We start from the raw sequence: 23,757 nt of genomic DNA, 5'->3' as shown, positions 1-23,757 counted from the left end.
TCTGGTTTTGCTATTATAATTGTAACTACATGAAGTTGACTGCTGAAAAATATGTGTTAAAATACTATCGTTTCCTCTTTGTCATTAGGCCAGCCATAAATACATAGCGAGAAAAAATAAAATTACAAACTCTGTATCAGTGACTTTCTACAGAATAAATATACCCTACAAAAATAGAAAACCTTTTTTGGTAAGATATATTTATTTTAACTTTTACCATATTTATCATTTTATTTTATTGAATATATCTGCATTAATATTGTGTTATATTATATTATAGCAAGGAGCTGGGTGATATAGCTGATGCCAGACTGCCTGGATTTAATTTTTTCTCTTCTTTATAGTACCTGTATGATCATGGACCAATAGCCTCTCTGGGACTTAATTTCCTCATGTGTAATGTACCCACTTCTTAAAATAGGGCCCGGCAAATAGCAGTTAGCAAATCACTAATAAATGCTAGATATCCTTATATAATATATGATATGACATATGGTATGTGAAATATATGTGTGTGATGATCTGTATTACTCTATTACTCTCGATTTGACATAATTGGCATATTGTCGGCTTAATTTGACATAATCGTCTGGTAACTATACACTGATACATAAAATCTATATGGAGCACTGAAGTGGAGCGTCTTGCCTGGTATGCCCATTAAATTCTGCAAAAGTTCCAGCTTTCTCTCCTGGAAAGTAAGCTTTTTCAGGGACCCAAGGATACAGACCAACTATGTAGCAAAGATGAAATTTCACAATTTGCCAAAAGCTGACCACTTGAAATAGAAAGCCAAAGAGAGCCAAGAGCAATTAAGTGGTGGAGAGGAGAGGAGAAAATATCTAAGGCTGCTTTTCTCACTGGTGAACAGTGAGAAATTAATCTAAATTTATATCCGTGCATAACATCTAGTGTCCTCGACCAGTTTCTAATCCTCAATCTTCATAAACCTCAAATTTTTGAATTTGTAAAATGAAGTGTTCAACAAAGTAATTTTCAAGGGCCATTTTAAAGCTTAAAATGGTATAACATATTCTGAGTGAATGAAATACTTTGGAGATATATTTGAAAATTTCCTTGAATTTTTCTTTGCATAGAGAAACATAACTTCAAATCATGATGTGCAAACATTAATAATATTCTGACATTAATTGCAAAGACTATTAGTTTTACTGGAATAAAAAAAATACAACTACGACGTTCTGAGTTTGAAAAAGGAAGCCCTTTTCTAAATCCTGCATTTATTATAACCAGATATTCATTTCAGCTTTAGCCTGCAGCCCTTATGGAGAGCCAGTCCTTAATAGCTTTCTCTTGACTTGAATTTGTTGCTTCTCCGTGGAAAGGGGAATCCTTCATTTCTGGGCAGGCTTTGCTATTAATACAGGCATTGCTCTAGTTACATGCAAAGCGGGGTCGAGACACATCAGAGCGGCGCCCAGTTAGTCATTGTTCCAGCCTCTGTGGGCAGCAGGGCCCTTTCCCTGGCTCCCCGTCTGCAAGGGCAGATGACATGGGATCATTAGCTCCGTCTCTGTGGCAAGACTTCTTTGGCCCTAACAAGTGGAAAATTGAAGCAATTATCCAAGTATCTGAGGGAAATGTGTGTTTTTCTGTCCCAAATACTTGAAAGACTACCTCAGCTATGCTCTTTGACTTGACTATGAGGATCTGGGCATAACTTCCTGCCTATATATCTCTTTTCTGACTCTCTTCACATGGGTGTGCGCATGCCTCTGTGTGTGTGTGTGTGTGTGTGCGTGTGCACGCACGTGCGCGCGCACGCGCTCATACAGCTGCCTGACTTGGTATGTAGGTCACATGAAATCTTTTTTTCTGGCCTTCCTAATTCCATGGTAATAAAGTAAATTAATTAAAAAGTCCTTTTGAATCAACTTAGCATGGTATGCCTTAAATAATAATCTGAACATAAATTCACAATGGCTTATGTATTAACTTGGAACATATAGTCTAAAATACATTGTAAAAATTTATGTCAGATACAACAGAAATCTGAAACCTGATTTAGCACCAAGTTTCTTGAACTTTTAATGTCACTACAGATTCTCTGTCCTTTTTGTTTCCCACAAATATCCAAGGTCCCTGAGTTGGCATTCAAATACAATACTAAGTAATCCGAGAGCTAGTAATTTAATATTTTTCTAATGAATTTCTTTGGCTTTTTCTTATCCCACAGTGTTTTAAAAATTAAATTATAATTTATTAGCATATGGAAAATGATAGGAAGAGCAGAAATTAAAATCATAAGTTTGGCTACTTGGTAGTCTCAATTCTAGAATAGATTTGATAATCTTTCTGACATGCTGAGTTTTAGAAATTAACTACAGATTTCACTTATCCATTCTCTCTGGAAGATGCCTAATACAATGAGAAAACTGGACTGGGTCCCAAGATGATTATTTTACCACTAAGTCATTGGGTACTAAAAGGTGAGCGCCTTAATCTTAGAGTCTAAATTTATAAAATGAAGGGATGGGAATAGTCTAGATAACCTCTAGAATTGAATCCAAGTCCCAAACTTTATATTTAAATTTAAATATAATTGCAGAGATTATATATATAGTTACTGTGAAGAAATTGGAAGGAAAAAAGATTATGCATGATTTTCCAATAAGAGGGCCATCAGAACACTTTCATCTTAGACAAAGAAAATGGTTATATTCCATATTGCTTCAAAAAAGTTTTGTCCTCTTTTTTTTTTTTGGCTGAGCTAGCATTTTATCATGTCATTCTGATGAGTAGCAAGCAGATTTGTAAAGCAACCCTTCCGTCTGGGGCCCAGATGCAGTTGACAGATTCCAGCCAGGAGAGACACTAGCTGTTTCTCCTTGGCTGTCCCCCTAACCCCCACTGCCCCTTCGACAACTAGCATCCCCACAATAACCTAAGTCCAGACACTGTGTCTCACTGCCTTTTCCAGAGAAGGCATGTTCCTGCTGAACACTGGTCTCAAGGGGCGGCTGGAAACCCCACGCCCACAGTACGTGCCCCGGTACTGTGCACTGGAGTCACACCTGCTGCAGCCAACCATACGCACGCAGCAGAGACCGCAGTCCTGACCATGTTGGTTTGTCTCTCTACTTTTGGTCACCTGCCCAGCCTTTTTCGGTCAGGCCCACAATCGCCCACTGATGGCTGTAGCCAAGAATTCCACCCTCCATGTGACAGTGGTACCAAGTTAGCCTGAGGAAGTCTTGGGCATTAAAAATAATTTTGCTTGGACAGTGAGAGAGCTAAGGCTGGATATGAGCTCTGTCAATATAGAACGGTTGAGAGTAACAAATACTCAAGAGCATTTTCTGTAGAAAAGACCATTAGCCAACTATTATATTATATTATGATATTATTATGATATAAATACAGCAATACTATCCAGGCAAAAAATTATACTGACAGTTTCTACTGAGTTATTTATTTGGCTATGCTACCTTAACTTATCCAACAGAGGGTTTAGAAGTGGCTTTCTTATCAACCAAAAACTTAGACCTCCTTAAGAAAATTCTGATAACCACATCATTAGCCCTGGTTATAAAAACATTAGTGGATAATTAACTAAAGCTGTCATCTTACACATCTATCTACATTCTGCAAATGTGTATCTTGGCCTTATAAAAAAAAGTGGAAAGCTGCATACACACACACACACACACACACACACAATACTCACATCTAAATAGAGAAGTAGACAAAACAACAAGATTATAAACTACTGGTGAACAACAGAAACAATATAAAGTTATTCTGGACAAGAGGCAAATTTTTCATCATCTGCTTTAATTTCAGCAATTCATTTTCAAAAACAATTCAAATTCCATGGACATAGGTTAGGATGGAAAATTAGATCCAAAGAAACATTTCAGATAAAGACTTCTTTTTCTTTTTTTAAATTAAAAGAAACAGTGTTTCTCTTGTAAAAAGAATGTAAAATGTAAAAGAAAAAGACCTGAAAAGTATGATCATGATTGCATTTTCTGTTTGAGTGGAAAATATATTTTCTTCAGTCAGTTATCAGAAAGGTCTTACTTGCAGTTGGAATATTGCCAAGGATATTTTTAATATAGCAGAAATGCCAAGGAAAGTGGTGAAATACAAGTCAAAACCTAATTTCTTGCTTTTGTGGACTAATTTTATGGTTCATTTTTGAACGTTCTCCAAAAGTGCACTCATGAAAGAGAATTTTGGATTTGGCAAGCTGCATATATGTTCCCACAAGTGCTACCGAAGGAATTCTGAAAAACCTTTCCCTTCAAGTGACATACTTTTAGCTGAAGAGCTTTGAGTTCTCTAGAAATGTCTTTTGCTGAAGAACATTCATACAGGACTGTCCATAGGCATCAAACACTTGATGATAAAGTATATTTTTATCAAGCTATGAAGTCAATATTTTATTACAGTGAAAATGTTAAAAAGAGGAAATCTGTACTAATCCTCTCAACATGGGTTTTTAAAATTAAAAGTCTAAAATACTTGAAGTAATAATAACTAGTTCTTTTTTGTTAAATTAAGAACATATTTAAACTATAAGCTTCCTAAAATATTAAGTATATTTTTAGTGGCTAACAGTTGAAATCCCTTGGTTTAAAAGATTCATTTCAAAATTACCTAATTTCAAAATTGACTAATACAACATTATTTTCAAATGATGCCAATGTATGCTCTCTTGATAGCAAAAAAGAAATCTGTTTTACTAAAATCTTAAAACTACTTTAGATGTCATAATACTTAGATGACACTACAAGTACTTATAAAATTATCTGTTATAAGTATATTTCTTGTAAAGTTTATTGGTATATTAGTGTTCTAACTGGGAGATTTGTTTATTTTTTTCTCTCTCTCTCTTTTCTTGTTTATTGCTAATACATTGTCAGGTTGAGTGATTCTGAGACTAACTCTGGGATATTTGTGACCAACTCTGCCTTACTTTCAGTGGCTTACTGCTAAACTTCAATGGTGCTAAAATGATAATGGGGATGAGGAAAATAATGGAGTTAACCCTTTTCTCTCTGCTTTTTTCCATTCCCACGCCACTTTGGCCTTTATGCCAGACTTCTCTTTGATGGCATCTAGCCAAAATATGAAAATCAGTCTTCCAATTGTCTGCTGATTGACTTCTATTTGGTTTGCAAGGGAAAAACTGGAGGAAAGACAACCATTACTATCTTTTTGAAGCACATTCCTCAATGAATTTATCCCCAAAGTATTAAATTTAATATCACTTTAAAATTGTTTTCTGTGGATTCCCAAGAACAAAATTACTAAATAGCAGTTAAGGACTACTTCATTACCTTAGGGGCTTGTTAAAAATAGAGTTTCGTCAACCCTGGCTAGGTTAACACCCGTGGTCACCTCGGAATGCTATTAACATCATGCCCTTGCAGTTATGTACCCAAGAAAAACACTGCCATGGTTAGGGACAGGTGTCAACTTGGCCAAGTTGTGGTACCTGTTCATCTGATTGGACAAGCGCTGGCCTGTCTGTTGCAATGAGGACATTTCATAGGATTAGGTCATGATCACATCAGCTACATCCACAGCTGATTCCATTTGTAATCAGCCAAAGGGGAGTGTCTTCTGCAATTAGTGATGCTAAATCCAATCATGGGAAGCCTTTTTTTTTTTTTTTTTTTTTTTTTTTTTTTTAAAGGAAAGACAGAGAGAAGGAAGGAAGGATAGAAGGAAGGAAGGAAGGAAGAAAGGGAAACATTTTTAAACATTTTCTTGTTTTATTGTATTCTGTTTCTCCGTCTTTGTTACATGGGCTGGGGCCGGGAATCGAACCGAGGTCCCCCGGCACAGCAGGCAAGCACCCCGCCCGCTGAGCCACCGCGGCCCGCCCCATGGGAAGCCTTTTAAGGAGGACTCAGAGGAGACAGGTTGCATTCCTGCTTTGGCTGGTGAGCCTCTCCTGTGGAGTTCGTCCAGGCCATCCATTGGAGTCATCGGCTTCGCAGCCTGCCCTGTGGATTTTGGACTCTGCGTTCCTACGGTCATGTGAGACACTTTCATAAATTTTATATTTGCAAGTGTTCCCTGTTGGTTCTGTTTCTCTAGAGAACCCTAACTAATACAAACACATTATTAATCTTAAATCCATTCTTGTGAGTGTGAACCTTTTGTAAATAGGACCTCTTTGGTGATGTTATTTCAGCTAAGATGTGGCCAAATTCACAAGCATGGGTCTTAATATTTTTTACTGGGGGCCTCATGAGAAGGCCACAGAGACAGAGGCCATGGGAAGTAGCCAGAAGCTGGAATTCAATGGAACATGGAAGAGAAAGGAGAAGATGCTGCCACTGGGCACGACCCAATGACAGAAAAGCCAAGGCACTCCAAGGATCTTTGAAAGCCAGCCCCCAAAAGATTACAGTTTCCAGGAAAAAAGCATCACATGGCTGGCACCTCGAATTTGGACTTCTAGTCTCAAAACTGTGAGCCAATAAATTCCTGCTGTTTAAGCCATTCTATTGTATGGTACTTATTTTAGCAGTTAGGAAACCAACACTCCTCCACAATTACATTCCTTTAAAATGTATTCAGCATTTATTTAGAGGAGAGGCTAAAAGATGCATGGGAGGAAAGAGAGAAGGGAATTTTGGGGGTGCTCTAGCCCCCTCTCCTCTATTGCTTTCAGTCATTCAGCTCTGGCCATAAAGCGGCAAGCCCTACTGAGTCATTGCTAGACCCAAGATTAACCAGACTCAGTATCTTAGAAAGGAATTTAGTGGCCATCACTTGTTGTTTGAACAGTCCCAGTTATGTCTCATGCTCCATGCCTTCCAATCATATTATACTATCCTTGAAATAAATTCCCCAGAATACATATATTCTTTATATTTTCAGTGTATTTTATGTTCAGTGATATTTTTAATCTTTCATTATGAAATAGTTGTAGATTCAAATGCAATGGTAAAAAAAAACAAAAAAACCCCAGAAAACCAAGTATTAAACAGTGGGATGAACTGTGCATGTATAGGGTATATGGGAGCTCTGTATTTTCTGCATGATTTTTCTGTAGATCTATAACTTCTATAATAAAATAAAGATTATAGCAAAAAAAGAGACAGTATAGAGAGATCTTGTGTACTCTTTAATCAATTTCCCCTGAAAAGGGTAATTTCTTGAATAACTAAAGTATACAACATATCAATCTTATTTCAGAGTTTACCAGTTTACATGCACTTCATTGCGTGTGTTTAGTTCTATGAAGTTTTATCGCATGTGCAGTAACATGTGAATACCACCACAGTCAAGATAAAGAATAGTCATCATAAGGATCACCCATACTGTATCTTTATAGCCTCAGCCATTGCAACCACTAATCTATTCCTCATCTCTTTAATCTTATTACTTCAAGAATGCTATATAAATGGAATCACAGAGGATACAATCTTTGAGATTGCCTTTTTCCATTCTGCAAAACTCCCCTGAAATCCTTCAAGTTTTCGTATGTATCGATAGTTTGTTTCTTTTTATTGCTGACTAGTATTCCACAGCATGGATATATCACAATTTAACAACTCCTTAATTGAAGGACATTTGAGCTGTTTCCAGTTTTGAGCTACTATGAATAAAACTGCCATGGACAGTTTGTATAAGGGTTTTTGGGTGGACATAATTTTCATTTCACTTTGGATAAATGTCCAAGAGTAAAATTACTTAGTCATATGGTAATCATGTTCAATTTCATAAGAGACTGTCATACTCTTACAGAGCGGCTGAATCATTTTACATTTTCACCAGTAATGAATGAGTGATTTATTTTCACCATACCATTGTATTTTTCTTATTTTAGCCATTCTTATAGGTGTGTAATGATATTTTGTGATTTTAAACTTTGTATTTCTCTATTGGTTATTGATGTTGAACAAATTTTCATGTACTTATTTGCCATTTGTATATCTCCAGTGAAATATCTGTTTATGACTTTTATACATTTTCTAATTGAATTATTTGGTATTTATTGTTGAATGTTGAGAATTCTTTATATATTATACATACAAATACTTCATCAGATATGTGTGGTTTACTTTTTTTTTCCCTATCTGTAGCTTGTCTTTTCATCTTCACAGAGTGTTTTATAAAGCAAACATTCTTTAAATTTTGATGAGTTTCAATTTACTCCTTTTTCTTTTTGTACATCAAGAATTTATAGTCAAGAGCAAGAATTCTGAACCTAGTCCTAGGTCCCGATGATTTTTGCCTGTATTTGTTTTTAAAAGTTTCATAGTTTTACATTTAATTCCATGATCGACTTTGAGTTAATTTTTGTATAAGATGTGAGGTTTAGGTCAAGGTTCTTTTTTTTTGTTTGTTTAAATTGACAAAACAACATACAAACACAAACATTCTTAACATACAAGCATTCCATACTTGGTGTACAATCAGTGGCTCACAATATCATCACATAGTTGTTTATTTATCACCATGATCATTTCTTGGAACATCTGCATCACTCCAGAAAAAGAAATAAAAAGAAAAAAGAATAAACTTGTACATATCAAGGTTCTTTTTGTTTGTTTGTTTGAGAAGGCACAATTATTCCAGCACCATTTGTTGAAAAGGTTATCCTCCTTTTTTTCATTGCACTATGGCTTTTGCATCTTTGTCAAAATTAACGGGCATATTTGTCTGGATGTATTTTGAGTTCTCGTGGGACACCAATGCCAGCATACCCTCCACCTAGATACCTAGATTCACCAACTTTTAACATTTTGCCACATTTGTAAAATGCTCTTTCCTTCCTTCTTCTCTCTCTCCCTCTATCTACCTATATCTGTCTACCACTGTCTACCTCTCCATCTATTTACCTATCTCAGATTGTTTAAATCTATCAACCCATTTTCTGAACTTTTGAGCATAGGTAAAATACTCATGGTCCCTGAACACTTAATGCTGACATGTACTCGTCCTAAGGACAAGGACATTCACTTGTGTAGGCACCTTAAGTGAAGTCATCAAGTTCAATAAATTTAATATTGATATGAAACTTACAGTCTATATTCCATTTTTTTCATATTCCCAATAATGCTCCTTTGAGCCTTTTCTCCTCTCTTGTTAGATCCATCCAGGATCATGTGTTGCTTTTAATTACAACTGCCCCATAGCTGGTTTTTCTTTTTTTTTTTTCAATTGTGAGAGTATATAGACAATGCAAAATTTCCCATCTCAGCTACTCTCAAGCACACTTTTCAGTGGATTAATCATATCCACAATGTTTTGATACTCTCACCACCTGCTGTAACTAAAACTTTTCATCTCCGCAAACAGAAATACCTATTAAGCACCAACTGTCTTCCCCCACACCCCTTCCCCTGGAAAGCTATACTCTACTTGCTGTCTCTGAAGGTTGCATATTCTCCAATATTTTCTTTGTAATTACACAGAATTTAAATTTAACATTCTAAATCTGTAACACTCTCACTTGTTTTGATACCAACTTAACTTCAAAGGTACACACAGAATATGTTTCTACCCCCCCATGTAGTTTTTGTCACAGATTACATGTTTATACATTATGAGTCTAACAGCACCAATTTATCACTATATTTTATGTATTTTCCTGTTAGATCTTGTAGGATGTTAAAAGTGGAGTTACAAACTCAAAATGTGATAATACTGGCATTTCTCTTTACCCATGTAAAGATGTTTATTTCTTCATGCAGCTTCAATCCATTATCTATTGTCCTTTCCTTTCAACCTGCAGATTTCTCTTTAGCATCTCATAAGACTGGTCTAGTAGTGAGGAAATTTCTCAGCTTTTTGATTATTTGTTAGTGTCTTAAATTCTCCCTATTTCTTTGAGAATGTTCTCTGCCCCTTTCTTCTCCTTCTGAGATCTCACAGATTGGTAGATCTTGTTGGTAGGCTTGGAGGTATCTGTGCTGGTTTGAAAGGATGTATGTACCCTAGAAAAGCCATGTTTTAATCCTAATCCCATTTTGTATAGGCAGCCATTTCTTCTAATCTCTATCAGTACTGTATGTTTGAAGCTGTAATTAGATCATCTCCCTGGAGATGTAACTTAGGGAGTCACATCTTGATGTGATCTTGAATGATCAAGAGTGGCTGTTAAACTGGATTATGTAGATGTGTCTCCACCCATTTGGGTGGTCTTGATTAGTTTATTGATATCCTATAAAAGAGGAAACATTCTGGAGAAAGTAGGAGATTCTGAGAGAGCAGAACAACACACCCAGGAGAAGCAGAGAGCCCACCAGCCAGTGACCTTTGGAAACGAAGAATGAAAATGCTTCCCGGGGAGCTTCATGAAACAGGAAGCCAGGAGAGAAAGCTAGCAGATGATGGTGTGTTCAAGGTGTGCCCTTCCAACCAAGAGGGAAACGCTGACTGTATTTACCATGTACCTTCTCACTTGAAAGAGAACCTTGAACTTCACTGGCTTTCTTGAACCAAGGTATCTTTCCCTGGATGCCTTTGATTGGACATCTCTATAGACTTGCTTTAATTGGGACATTTTCTCATCCTAGTATTATGACAGAGCTTTCTTTGAATGCCAGGAGCTAGCAACAACAAAAAGGAAACCACCTTTGTCATTCTTTGTAGATTGACCTGTGTATGTGCTCTCATTGAGTACAATGAGTTTAGAGAATAGCTCCAGGCCAAAACATAGGGGCCTTCTGATGTTCTCTGAAAATGCATCTTTTCTTGGCCATGCACCTGTGACCCTAACAATTTCTCCATTTACACAGATGTGGATGTCTCCTCTTTATTGGTAACCATTTCCTCATGGTCACACTGTACGGTATGTCCTACAGCCAGCAACCCCTTGCCCCAAGCAGCCTTGACTTCTGTCCCACAGGAGTTCTGTAAGAGAGCTTTGTGAGATGGCTTCTACATGCAGAGTGAGTTCTGGGACAAGTCCCTCAGGCCATCACCAGACATACCGATCCAGACATACATGCTTTCACTATGTGCATGAAGTTACTCTGCTTCCTCCATAACCTGGACCAGGGATCTGCATGGGGAGGGAGTGTGGGTCAGTTCTGCTCTGAGCCACTGAGGAGGATGGGGAAGGGCCAGCTAGGGTTCCATGAGACCTTACCCCTTTTAAGTTGCCTTTTTTGTTTGTTTGTTTTGGTACTTGCTTTCCTACTGCAAGTCACTAAATATCTTCTGGATTTTTGAGAAAGATTTTCTGCCAGTTCTTGCTGTTTATTCAAAGCTTCCATAGGGGACAGAGCTTGGAGCTTCTGACTCTACCACCTTTACTAGAGTGGGCTCAAGTTCCTAGAGAGAGACACTGTCCAGTGATACATTAATAATAATTACATATGATTGCATTATGGTTCACCAGGTGAATCTTTAATCTGGTTGCTAAACTCATCCCAGATCTATCACTGAGAAAACTTTCGAGAGTAGTGTAGGACTGTTTATTTAAAATGGTTAAGTGGTAAATTTAATGTACAGCCAAGTTTGAGAATTTTGAACAAAAGTTACAAAATTTTCAGGAACTTTTGCTGAGAAGGCTGGCAGTGTGGAAGTGGGGAATAGCATTATATGTTCAATGTCTTAATCTTTTTCAAATTTTGTTTTTGTTTCTCTGGGCTGAAATCTGTTTTTGTTTCTCTATGCTCAAATATATCTTCCAATCCCCTATTTTTTTCCTAATCTATCTCTAATCTGTTCTTTAACCCATTTATTAAGTTTTTATTTTCAATGATTATGTTTGTCATTTATAAGTATTACTTTTGTTCTTTCCCAATTTTTATAGTCCTTTGTTTTCAATTCATTTTTACCATTTCCACTTTTATTTCTTTAAACATTTTTGGCATGGTTATGTTTAGTTTCATTATGATGATTCCCATATCTGAAGCAGTTTGGGTTCTAATTCTATTATTTTGTTTTGTTCCCACCTAACTCCCATCTGATTCTCTCTCATAATCGCATGTTTCCTACTGTGCCTTGTAATTTGTCATGAAGTTTCATATTTGATATATGTAAAGTTGCCAGAATTCTGAGGGGGCTGAGTTGAAAGCGCACATTTCAGAAAGGATAGTCTTTTGCTTTTGCCAGGATGTGGGGCAGGAAACACCCCAAAATTGGTGCTTTCAATGAGAGTTTTTCAGCATAATGAATTTAATATATTGCTAGAAAAATAAGTGGTGTTGACTTTCTTTTCAATCAATGCATCTTGAATTTGAGACATTGGACTTGCAGGAAATTATTGTTTGAAGAGAGGTTACTCTTGCAGAAATAATCTCTACACTGTAGACATAATAGCAGGAAACTTTCTGAAGCGGAAGGATGTAACTAATTTGAAAGGCAGCTTCAGCATTTAAAAGTGGAAAATAACAAGCTACGGCCTTATTATCTAAGGTGGTTGCAGAGATGGATAACACTGCAGGAGGAAGTTCCTCCTGTGAGGGATCTGTCAGTGCGTGCCATTTTTTCTGGTCCCTTCTCCTTGAGCTTTGGTGGGTGTGCTGGTTTGAACCTGTTATGTACCCCAGAAAAGCCTATGTTCTTTGAATCCATCTTGTGGGTGCAGATTATTGTGGGTGGGACCCTTTACTTAAGTTGTTTCCATGGAGATGTGACCCTGCCCATTCAATGTGGGTCTTCATTCCCATGCTGGAGTCCTTTATGAGATGGAAAAAAGGCAGAGACATTTTGGAGAAAGCTCAGAGAAGCTAAGACAGAAACATCGTGGGAAAAATAAGCAAGGACCCACAGAAGCCCAGAGACATTTTGAAGAGGACCAGAAGACAGTGCCCTATGCTTTCCCACGTGGTGGAGGAACCCTGGACACCAGCAGCCTCTCCCCAGGGAAGGGGTTTTAATCTGGAAGTTTTCAAGGCCTGAGAACTGTAATTTTGTAACCTAATAAATCCCACTGCAAAAGTCAATCCATTTCTGGTATTTGCTTTAGGAAACGCCAACAGTTGGCAAACAAATGAAACTGTGGTAGCATTCTAAACAGGAAACATTTCTGGTGGCTACAAAAAAAGATGGCTTCTCATATCTGATTTGTGGGGTCACTTTTTGTAGCTTGTTTTTGGTTGAGATCCATTGCTATTATTTTTCTTATTTCTAAACCCTACCACACATTGAACGGAAAGCTTAGAAAGGGGGAAGCAAATATTATCTGGGTAAAAGGCTCCATAAAATCAAGTCTAATGTTACATTTTCATTCCTTCTGTTTCACTATATTTAACTTAGTGTTATATTTAGAATTATTCAGACTTACCCAATTCCCTACTTTCATTCTAAACTCAATTTGGAATAATAATGAAAGGCATCATTCTAAAATACAATTTGTTTTTCTCTCATGCAAACTACTTCAAAATTTACACACATACATACTCACCCATCCACAATTACAAATGCACACACATGCACACACACATAGGAGAGTAGCAACAGTCTTTACTATGCGCTATGTTTTCACTTCCTTCAAGGTAGCACAGACTAAAAGAAATTTCCATTGTTTTAATTATTTTTGAATATTTCTAATTTTGTTTAAGTTTTCTGATAGGACATAATAGTTTATGTGCTATCCTAGCTTTACTACTAAAATATCTCCTCTACTTTGTTCACTGTAGCTTTCTTAGTACTAATTTTAGTATCTGTCACTCAGACCACTGACATCTGAATACGTTCTAGTCAAATTTCAAATCTGGCAAGCTCTTACAGAATATTTGATATAAAACATGTTTCATATGTTTTGAGAAATAGTTATATTCTTGAGATGTTGAGAGCAAACTGAATCTTTCTAAGGCAATCCACATTTCCAAATGTGCTATTAGATGTCAGTATATGAAATTAGTTGTTTATAATTTAGCATGAAGTAATTAATCAGCCCTCAGTTTCTCTCTTTAGAGAGTCTTAAAATATAGATGGAGCCAGATAAAGCATAGTAGATTAAAAATTTTAATGCCTTCTGAGTCATTGCTTGCTGAGGAAAGCTGATGAAATTATAAACACTCTTCCCAGGAAAATGTACATACATACAGGATTTTGCATACAGTTTTAGGACCCCTTTATTCTTGTTGGTGAACTACAGGCTATGATGTACTGGACAAAAAAACAATAAAATTAAGTGGATAAATGGACCAATAATAATATTACTTAAGGCAGGATATGTCTTCCTTACATTCTGTCTACCCTCACTATGCAAAATAAAGAAATATGTTTAATAAGTAGTAGAATAGTATTTTTAAAGCTACCTGATGGTCTATTTTATATACATGTTTGACACAAGCTATGCAAAAATGCACTTAACTAAAACTTTATTTTGATACAAATTGAATACATTTTTACTACTGAAAAAGTTGGAGACTAATTATGACTCTGCAGACTTTAAACAGTGCCAAGTTAATACTTTGCATCCACCTATATAGTTATATTTACATCCTGCTATAGTACAGGGACTTAAAATGTTGTAATATCTTTCTCCTGAGTTAACCTTGCCAGTTTCCATTGCTTTGCAACATTTTTCCTAGCACTAAAAGGTTTTAGGGGAAGAAAACATTTTTATCATCACAGAATACTTTTCATAGTTTTTCTTTTTAATTGGCTTTAACATCTATAAAATTACATGTTATAGTCACCAGGTACTCAAGCATGTGTGGATAATGTCATTAATACTCTTCTATTGAATTTTTAAACTTTCTATTACCTCTGAATTTTTAGTATTTACTAAAATGCAGTTATATGAAAACATGGATGCACATGTTATTGTGGTATAACCCCTGCCATAATATTAATTTTTTAAATATGCAAAATGTCAATTAAATCTATACACAAGCTATTGCTGGAAAAGTCTTGAAAGCTAATGTCGAGCTGAAAGCAATGTCATGAACAAACATTTGCACACTGATGTTCACAGTGACATTATTCACAGTTGTCAAAAGATGGAAACAATCCAAGGGCCCATCAACAGAAGAGTGGATAAACAAAATGTGGCATATACATATGATGGAATATTATGCATCAGTAAGGGGAAATGAGGTCTTGAAGCATATGTCAATATGGATGAGCCTTGAGGACATAGTGCTGAGGGAAACTAGCCAGACTCAAAAGAATAGATGCTGTATGATTTCACAAATATAAACCCCTTAGAAAATGTAAATTCAGAGTCTTAAAATGTAGACTGTAGGGGACCTCAAGATAGACAGTAGCTAGAGAAGGGAGAGCAGTTACCTAATATGTATAGACTTGTTAATGAGGTTGAACTTAAATGCACGGGAATGGATAGATGTGAGGGTAGTTCATTAGTGGGATTATAAGTAATAGTGCTGTATTGAAGGTGAATATGATTGAAAGGGGTTGTTTAAAGCCATGTATCTCACCAATTAGCACTTATAAATAAATTCTAGCTAGAAGGAAAAAAAATCTGACAGGATCGTATGGTAGCCCATGAGAAACTCTGGGATCTGTTCTGTAACTACTTGTTGAAGAGAGCTTTGAAAACTATTGCTTTCTTATTTCTTTGCTTTGTATATGTTACACTATACAATAAAAAGTTTTTTAAAAAAAAGGAGACAGGGAGGCCCCAAAATACAAAGTGCCTGGCAAAAGGCTGCAGCATATATTCTGGGTAGTGCATTTCCAAATTTAACTTTTATGGACAGTTTAGTTGCACACAATGAGTTCATGGAATTTTCAATAGGGTGTGAGCTCTTGTTAGTTGGTCCAAGATAGTGTGATTCCCTTCTATCTTGCAGAGTAATTTGAGTAGTAAATAAAGAACTATTTGCAAGGTCCCCTTGGGGACTGGGGAGAATAAGGGAAATATTCAACTTCTCCACAGGAAAATATATATATATATATACACATGCATAAATTCTTGTATGAACTATTTCAAAGTTATGACACTTGTTCCAAGAGTTATTAACAGCAATGAACAATTTTTATCACATGCTATCGTCTATATCTAACAGGAACACCTCATTAGTACCACAACAATACTAGTGGTAAATAATAGGGGAAGGGAGAATAAGAGTTAAGGGTTATAACGACTTGTGAAAATTTAGTTTGAAATTTATCACTTTTGATACACTGCAATCAAGGAATCGGGTTTTTTCATTCAATTCAATAAAGAAACTTCAGCTAGACTTCTTATTAATCTATTGGAGAATGTATTCAATTTATTCAACTGAAATAAAAGGCGTATCAACATTGCCTAGTGCTGTTTCGGGATCTGTATTACCATTGCTGTAGATAGAAACATGGGAGGTGCATGAAATTGAATGAAACTATGTTGATCTGATGCTGGAAGAGGCATTAAGAAACCATGGATATAATTTTACTTACTAATTATTTGCCTGATTTGTGCAAAAATAAACTGAAAAATTGTACAATCAAATAATGAGTGTGTAGAAATACAGACATTTTCACATGACACCAAAAGAGAAAAAAGAAGTGAACTATGAAACTATGCAAAGGAACTCAAATTCACTAAATATTAATAAAATGCATGCAAGGAAGGCTATGAAACAAGGAATAGTATGTGTTGTGAACTAGGTGACAGTGAAGTTAGTAACAAGGAATGATGAGCGATTAAAGCTGAGATGACAGTCAGGCTAAGAGCAACCATGGAATTCTTGAGTGCTAAGCTAAAGAGACTTGCTTTTATGCTGCAGAGAATGACAGAAGAGCTGAGTAGTGATTCTAAACAAGGTGTGGCACGTGCACAGCCTGCCACGCAGCCATAACGGGGCCAAGTAGCAAAGGGTTCATATTTTCAATAAGTGTGTCCTTACACATTCTCACTTAGGTTAATGAAAAGAACAAAAACACGAGCCTGAAAAGCAGCAGCCAATAGAAACATGATACATACACAAATTAAAATTGTATTCTATAATGATAGTGATAAATACATAAGATTTGCTACAGTAAACAGTATAGTATAGTATAGCTTTTCCACAAAAATTAAAAAGGAAATAGCCCTGTATGCAGCATACAAGATATGGGAATTTTGGGTGAGTGCTAAGTATAAAAGCACAAACATTAAGTAGGAGTTGTGTGGTGTAAGTTTCTAGGGGATATGCAGTTAGAAAATGAAGCATATTTCAGTGTTGCTTACTAACTGTCTGACATAAATCATTACCAGACATGGGTGAGAAGCTGTTTTCAGGATTACGATTCTAAATGTATAAGAATTTGAACCAGAGTCACCAGAAGATAAGACATATTTATACAAGTCAAATACCTTTCGTTTTGGAATTCTAAATTTTTGAAACTCTTACCTCGCACAACAAGGTCCGCAGAAGCTGAAGAATTATCCACAATTGTCTGAGCAGTGCAAGTGTATCTTCCAGCATGTCTCAGCTGGGCATTTCGGATGAGCAGTTCCCCATTGGAATCTAGCTGTTAGTAAAAACAGCAGTTATTGAAATCAGTACATATACATACATATATATATAATTTTTTTTATCAATTATATGGTATTAGGATACAAAAGGTATATTTTCTTCTAACTAAATGAACACCATTTTAATCTGTTTTCAGTACTATAACTTAAGGATGGGATTGCTTAAGTTGGGTATATGCTGTACTTCAGTATCACCTGAGAAAAAGAAGGTGACTGAATTAATTGCTTAAGGTCCTTTTTAGCTATAGTAGCTTAAACCTTCTATTATTTCTATTATCAGAGAGCTGTATGCAAAAAAAAAAAAAAAAAAAAAAACCTAAGGATGAATCTATTTCATTCTATGGTTGGGGAGAATTACCAATTTAGTTTTGTAGAACCAAACTAACTGACTTATTTCAAGATGTGGTACCACTAATTTGAAAAAGATACTAAAAGTTGCAGAAACTGTCAAACTGGACAGTTCAAACATGTACTTTGTCACCAAGCCAAAATATAAGCTCTAAGAGGGCAAGGATTCTTATTTTGCTCACTTCTATATCCACTACTTAGAAGAGTACTCAGTTAATTAATTTGAAAGTAATATTGAAGGAGTTTTGCTTGTGATAATAAGGCACTGTCTCAATACAATTTTTAAAACATAGTTCATATTTTTTGAGTGCCTAATATGTATCATGTTCTTGGCTGTGCAATTGCATATACCATCTGATTCTCATGTGACAACAGCCCTATGAGATAATTCCTATCATGCCTGTTTTATTCCAGATAAAAGTGAGATTTAGAATAGTCAAGAAACTTAACTAAGGTCACTAAGCTTGCTTGGTAGTGGGAGCATGCCAAAGTAAATGTTCATTATCTCTAAAATACTTCTTAGGCAAAGTATTTGGAAAGCTCAAATTTTCAGTAATTTTTTGGTTTTCCTATGATGTGAAAATATTGATTTAGGAAGCCATTAATAGGAATTCAGATACATGTAAGGATGAGCTAAAAATAAATGGGCTAATAATAAATTGGTTAGGCCAGCAAAGATCTTAAAATATGAATTTTTAATGACTTTGTAGAGTGAATACTCTGCTTCAATATTCTACCAGTGGGCCCTACACAGCTATGTCACCTGTTGGTCTCAGAAAGCATTTTGGTTTGCAATCCTTGCTTGATGAAGGAGGTTAAGAATAATAGGCAGTTATAATCTAAGCAGACTGGTTCAGTTGGTTGTAAGAGAAGGCTCATCTCCACATATAAACGATTAGATCCCACTGGGGGGGGGGTCTTCCTGTCCTTTCATGTCTAGATTGATTAAAAACCCAAAAACTTTCCAATGTTTTCTGAAAATTCCTGGGATAAAGTTCTTTCCTTCTGTCCTTTTGGGTTTTGCTTTCTTTATCATGTCAAGAAGCCCTAAACTATTTTTATACAAAACCTACTAACATGAGGCATTTTCTAGTGAAGTGGGTTTGCTAAAGGATTGAAGGTAATGGGACTGTTCTTATCACCCTTATGGTACTAATCAACATAAAACAACCATCTCTTACACAGTTCTAATCTTAAAGTTTTTCTGTCCATCATTTACTAGGGACCTTCATCTCCCTTGGTGCCCTAGCACCCATCTCCTATCTCTTACTTCTCTTTTCTTATCTACTTTCCCTCGGAAACAAATGATTATTCTCATTTCCTCATGTTAAGCTGCTTAATCACTTGATGGTTAATCGTCAACTCATTCTAATTTGGATCCCGCTTTCTCTATCCATCTTACTTGACTTCTTAATAGCATTTGATCCCCCTTCCTGAAATACTCCATTTGTCTAGTCATCAGTGACAGCACATCTTCCAAAACTTCAAAGACATTCTTAACCTTTCCTCTTCTTCACTTCACCATTCCACTGTAAATTCTTCTTCTTATTATTTTGAAAATTTTTATTCGAGAAGTTATGAGTTCACAGAACAACCATCACAAATTCTTGAGTTTATTCATTTTGTTTCATCACTGCTACCTCTACCTTAGGCCACGTTATCATCTCTCCCCTCAGTTACTGCATCTTATTTGGTTACTGTCTCCATCTTGCCCCACTCTACCCTCTTCTCCACTTGGCACCCAAAGGGACCTTTTAAAAACACAAATATGATCATATCAGCCTCACAAAGAAACAGAAACCTTCAAGACAGTCACTTTCTCAGGATAAAGGCCTTAAGCTTTATAATGGACAAACTTGCCTCCATTCTCTGTTCATCCTTCATTCTTGCTTAGTGCCACACCACTTACACACTGCCATCCAGGAAGAACGTCTTCTTTCCAGAACCTCAAATGCACCCTCTTCTCTCCCATTCTGGTTCTCCATGGATTTTCCATCCCTGGGCTGTATTCCATCAGACCTCATCCCCTTACCACCTTCATCTGAGTAAAACTTACTTATCCCCTCCCCCAATACCAGTTGGAATCACTTTCTCTAGCAAGCCCTTCCTTGTTCTCTGGACTAGACAGGCCCTCTTCTTAAATTTTATTTTAGTGCCTGGTACCTTATATCATATTACATATCTCAATTGAAATTAAATATTTGTATGGCTAGGTGATGAAAATTAGTCTCTCCAGTGGACTGTAAGTTTACTGAAAAGAAGAAACATGTCTGTTTTATTTAGCAGTGCATTTCCGGGACCAGAAAAATGCCAGTAGCAAAATAACACTCAATAATCATTGAATGGACTAATCAAACTGCTTATCATGCTCTTAAGATAATATATTTTCACATCTTTTCAACTACAAGCAGAATTAGGTTAAACCCATACAACCTATGATTGCAGCATTTCCTGGGCATGTAATGAGAGTTCTCTTGGTGTCAGGATGAAGTACCTGCTCTTTCTACATCTTCACGTTACTTCCTTGGCCATCCCTTCTTCTCCAGCCATATGAACACGTGAACAATTTACAGTTCACCACGTGCTCCCACCTGCAGCTCATTGCACATAGCGCTTGCATTGTCTGGATGGCCCACCTCTCACCTCCATCACTTGGCTAACTCAGTCTAGGTGCCCCTTTCTTCTCTGATCTCTAAAGACTGGGCTAGGTGCTTCCCTTTGTACATATATTTCTATATCCCTCTCTCCCATAATTGTTTAAGTATTCATCTCTTCCACTAGACCATAATTCCTTCAAGGAAGGGCCTAAGTCTTATTCATTATTACAAACCGAGGACTTAATGCAATATCTGACATACAATAGAAATTATATATACAATAGAAATAGCTGAATTAAGGGCACCTATTGCTATTATTTCATGTTTACTATATTTCAAGTTACTCTATACTAATATTATAAGAAAAAGCAAAGTTTGGGGAAAAATGTGAAAATCTATAGAAAAAAATGTGGCTAATTTGGAAAACTCTAACCCTTAATTAAACTTCCCAACTATAGAAAAAAAAGCATTTATTTAAGAAAGGAGATAAAAAGATATTATTTGATTATTTATAACTAATCATTTTTTAAAAATATACTTAAGTAGACAGTAAAATTTTGTATGGGGAGGGTAACTGCAAAAGACATCTTCAAGGACTTTCATGAAGCTAATAATCTATATGTCTAATTTTTAATGAGAAAAAATCAAATAATATAGAATAATTAAAGTAAAATAAATTGAACATGATATATTTGTAAAACAGATTGCTTTAAATATGCTACGATGTCTTTGATAGAAATGTACTCTGACACTATTATTATTCATTAGCAAAAATGCATTAATTAAAATGTCTTCAAACTAATTTAACTAATACAATAGTTATATTTGAGAAAGAATAATGTTTGCATCAAATTCAAAGCAGTTACGTTTATAATATTATTTTATTATGTGAACGCAGTACTTTCATTGCTTAATATTTCTAATTGAAAGGTAATTCTGATGCTAAATTTACACTAATTCCAACAGTTTGGAATTAAAAATATAACAATGTCAGGAATTTTATATGTTTTTTTATCCATCCTTATGATAAAACAATCAAGGGCAGAAAATTAAAGTAAAAATAAAGAGATTGTGGCACCACCCTTGTTTTAATGTTTATATGCTATACCTCTAATTACCTTTTTGTTTCCTTAATGAAATTGCTATTTTTCTTTTTACAAACTCTCAGCTGGACACATAATTCTGCTTCTCTATTCACTTATTTTTTTCTGAAAAGAATAATGTGTTCATCTTTCTTATATTGTATCACATGCAATAAAAACATGTGCTATTTATGTCTTAAAATAAATTGTTTATACTTATCAAAGTATAAATAAACATATTAAATTTATACTTATTGAATCTTCAGACTATGCTATCTAAATTTTTAACTAAACTATTCTAAAAATTTTAAATGCTAAAATCATTTTAGAAGTCAGCTCAGTTTTAAATGTAAGGCCTTAGGTAGACAATGACAGTTTTACCTGTATAAAGCAATAATAAGCAACTTGAATGTTCTCATTTGCTCTATAGTTGACAAAGGTGTGGCATTGAAAACTCCTCTGAAGGAAAGCAAAGTAAAAATATACTGTATCATTTCCAGTATAGTTATGTATGCATGAAAACTTTCCTGAAGTTTTATAAGTGGTGCTAGCGCTTTCCATACCCCGAGAGGAGCTGAGGTCCTTAGCGGTTGACAGAACGCTTACAAAGCAAGTAAAGATCATGGGCCTCAGCACATTCTAGCCACAAATTAGATACAAATGCTCTCTGTATTTTCACTGAAACCCACAGCTTGGCTGGATTACAAAATGCCTCTCTTCATATGAGGAGAGTTGAATCACATACTGGAAATTGTGATAGCAAAGCTAAGGGATGTTCCAAAGTGTATATGCGGTTTACCACTTAGAAATTTCCCAAGTTTAAATCAAAAGACTTACAGCGTATAACAGCCCATTACTTCCTCTCCTCTCTCCTGTATACCAACTCCGGAAAATCTTCCCTACAGTATATATGAAGCCGGATCGCGAAATTGTATTAACAAATTAAATGAATCATAATGAACAAAGAAATACCTTGGACAGTTTATATGAGGTCTAAATAAGACGTTGAGCTAATAATGGCTACGTATTAACCAAAAAAGTCTCTTTTGTTCCATCAAAGTTCAGAGTGAAGATAAAGATATAGAAAACTGGAGGAACAAATGTCCTTTAAAGAGCATATTCTAGAATCTCGTAGACAAAAACTATTTTATATATATGTGATATATTATTTCATGAAATAATAAAACTATTTTTTTTACTTTTGATTAGAGAAGAGATAATAAAATTATTACTGTTTTGACTGTTGCAGTAGAGAAGGGTTAAGTGTGGCAAATGCATCTTATGGCACAGCAAGCATCACTACCACCAGCAGCAGCATTATTAATTGCAAGTAATTAGTAAGGGCTTTCAGGTGACAGGAACTGGTACAGCTGTGCAGGCTCACTCTTAATAAGACCCTTACGTGATCAATTATATTTTAAGCGTATTTACAAATGAGGAAACTATGCTACTATAACAACAGCCACTACTACCACTATTTCTGCTATAGAATATTACTATCACTGCTACTATTACTTCTGCTACTATTACTTCTACTAGTAAACTGCTACTACTACTTTGACAATAGCTACTCTCAGTGCTGCCACTACTACCACACTCCTACTATTATCTGATCTAATTTATTGAGTTTCTTTTAGATGTCTGGCAATGTGCTAGCTACTTTACATATATTTTCTCATTTAATTTTTTTTTTTTACATGGGCAGGCACCGGCAATCGAACCCGCGTCCTCTGGCATGGCAGGCGAGCATTCTTGCCTGCTGAGCCACCGTGGCCCACCCTCATTTAATTTTTTAATACTTCAGGAGATAGCATTGATAAAATGCCGTTTTGGAGATAAAGAATTAAAGATTTAATTTTAAGCTCTTGTTTAAGGCTCTATAGCTAATACAAAGCCCTGGTGTTACCAGAACTAGCAGTTTTCAAAGCAGTTCTTTATAGATTGGACAACACGATTCAGGTTCACAGTTTGATAAGTACAAGTGGGTGCTTTCTCATAGTGGTAAAATATATGTTATTACTTTACTTCTTTATTAAAAAAATTCCTATTTGAATTTTCAAATGTAAGAAAACAGAGAGAATTAGCACAGTAGGCACTCATGCCTACCAACTAGACTTAATAATTGCAAACTTTTTGCCATACATTATTTAATTGTCAAGCTATCTGGATTTCTCTTTCTTTCCTCTTATCTATTTATCTACCTATCTATCAATCTATCTTTTCATCTACTGCTCAACCCTTGAAAAATACATTACCAACATAATAATACTTCAGTTTGCATCTCCAATAAACAAATAAAGCCATTCTCTTATATAATCTTAAAACCACTTTCACACATATTGTAATTAACACTATTCCTTAATATTATCTAATA

General features: G+C 35.6%; 1 protein-coding gene across 8 annotated transcripts in view; it reads right to left on the bottom strand.

The window, feature by feature from the left end:
• The window catches only part of CNTN1 (contactin 1), a 420,382-nt gene that overhangs the window by 102,270 nt on the left and 294,355 nt on the right, over nt 1-23,757 (bottom strand). For all 8 annotated transcript variants that reach the window (XM_077170576.1, XM_077170568.1, XM_077170574.1 and 5 more), the window contains one exon: nt 17,232-17,352. In XM_077170576.1, the coding sequence (XP_077026691.1) occupies nt 17,232-17,352 (121 nt within the window). The remainder of the gene's footprint in view (nt 1-17,231; nt 17,353-23,757) is intronic.

This window comes from Tamandua tetradactyla, chromosome 7 (assembly GCF_023851605.1).
Source record: "Tamandua tetradactyla isolate mTamTet1 chromosome 7, mTamTet1.pri, whole genome shotgun sequence".
NCBI classification, from domain to species: domain Eukaryota; kingdom Metazoa; phylum Chordata; class Mammalia; order Pilosa; family Myrmecophagidae; genus Tamandua; species Tamandua tetradactyla.
The sequence above is the reverse complement of the archived record's forward strand: the minus strand, read 5'-3'. Positions and strand labels throughout refer to the sequence as shown.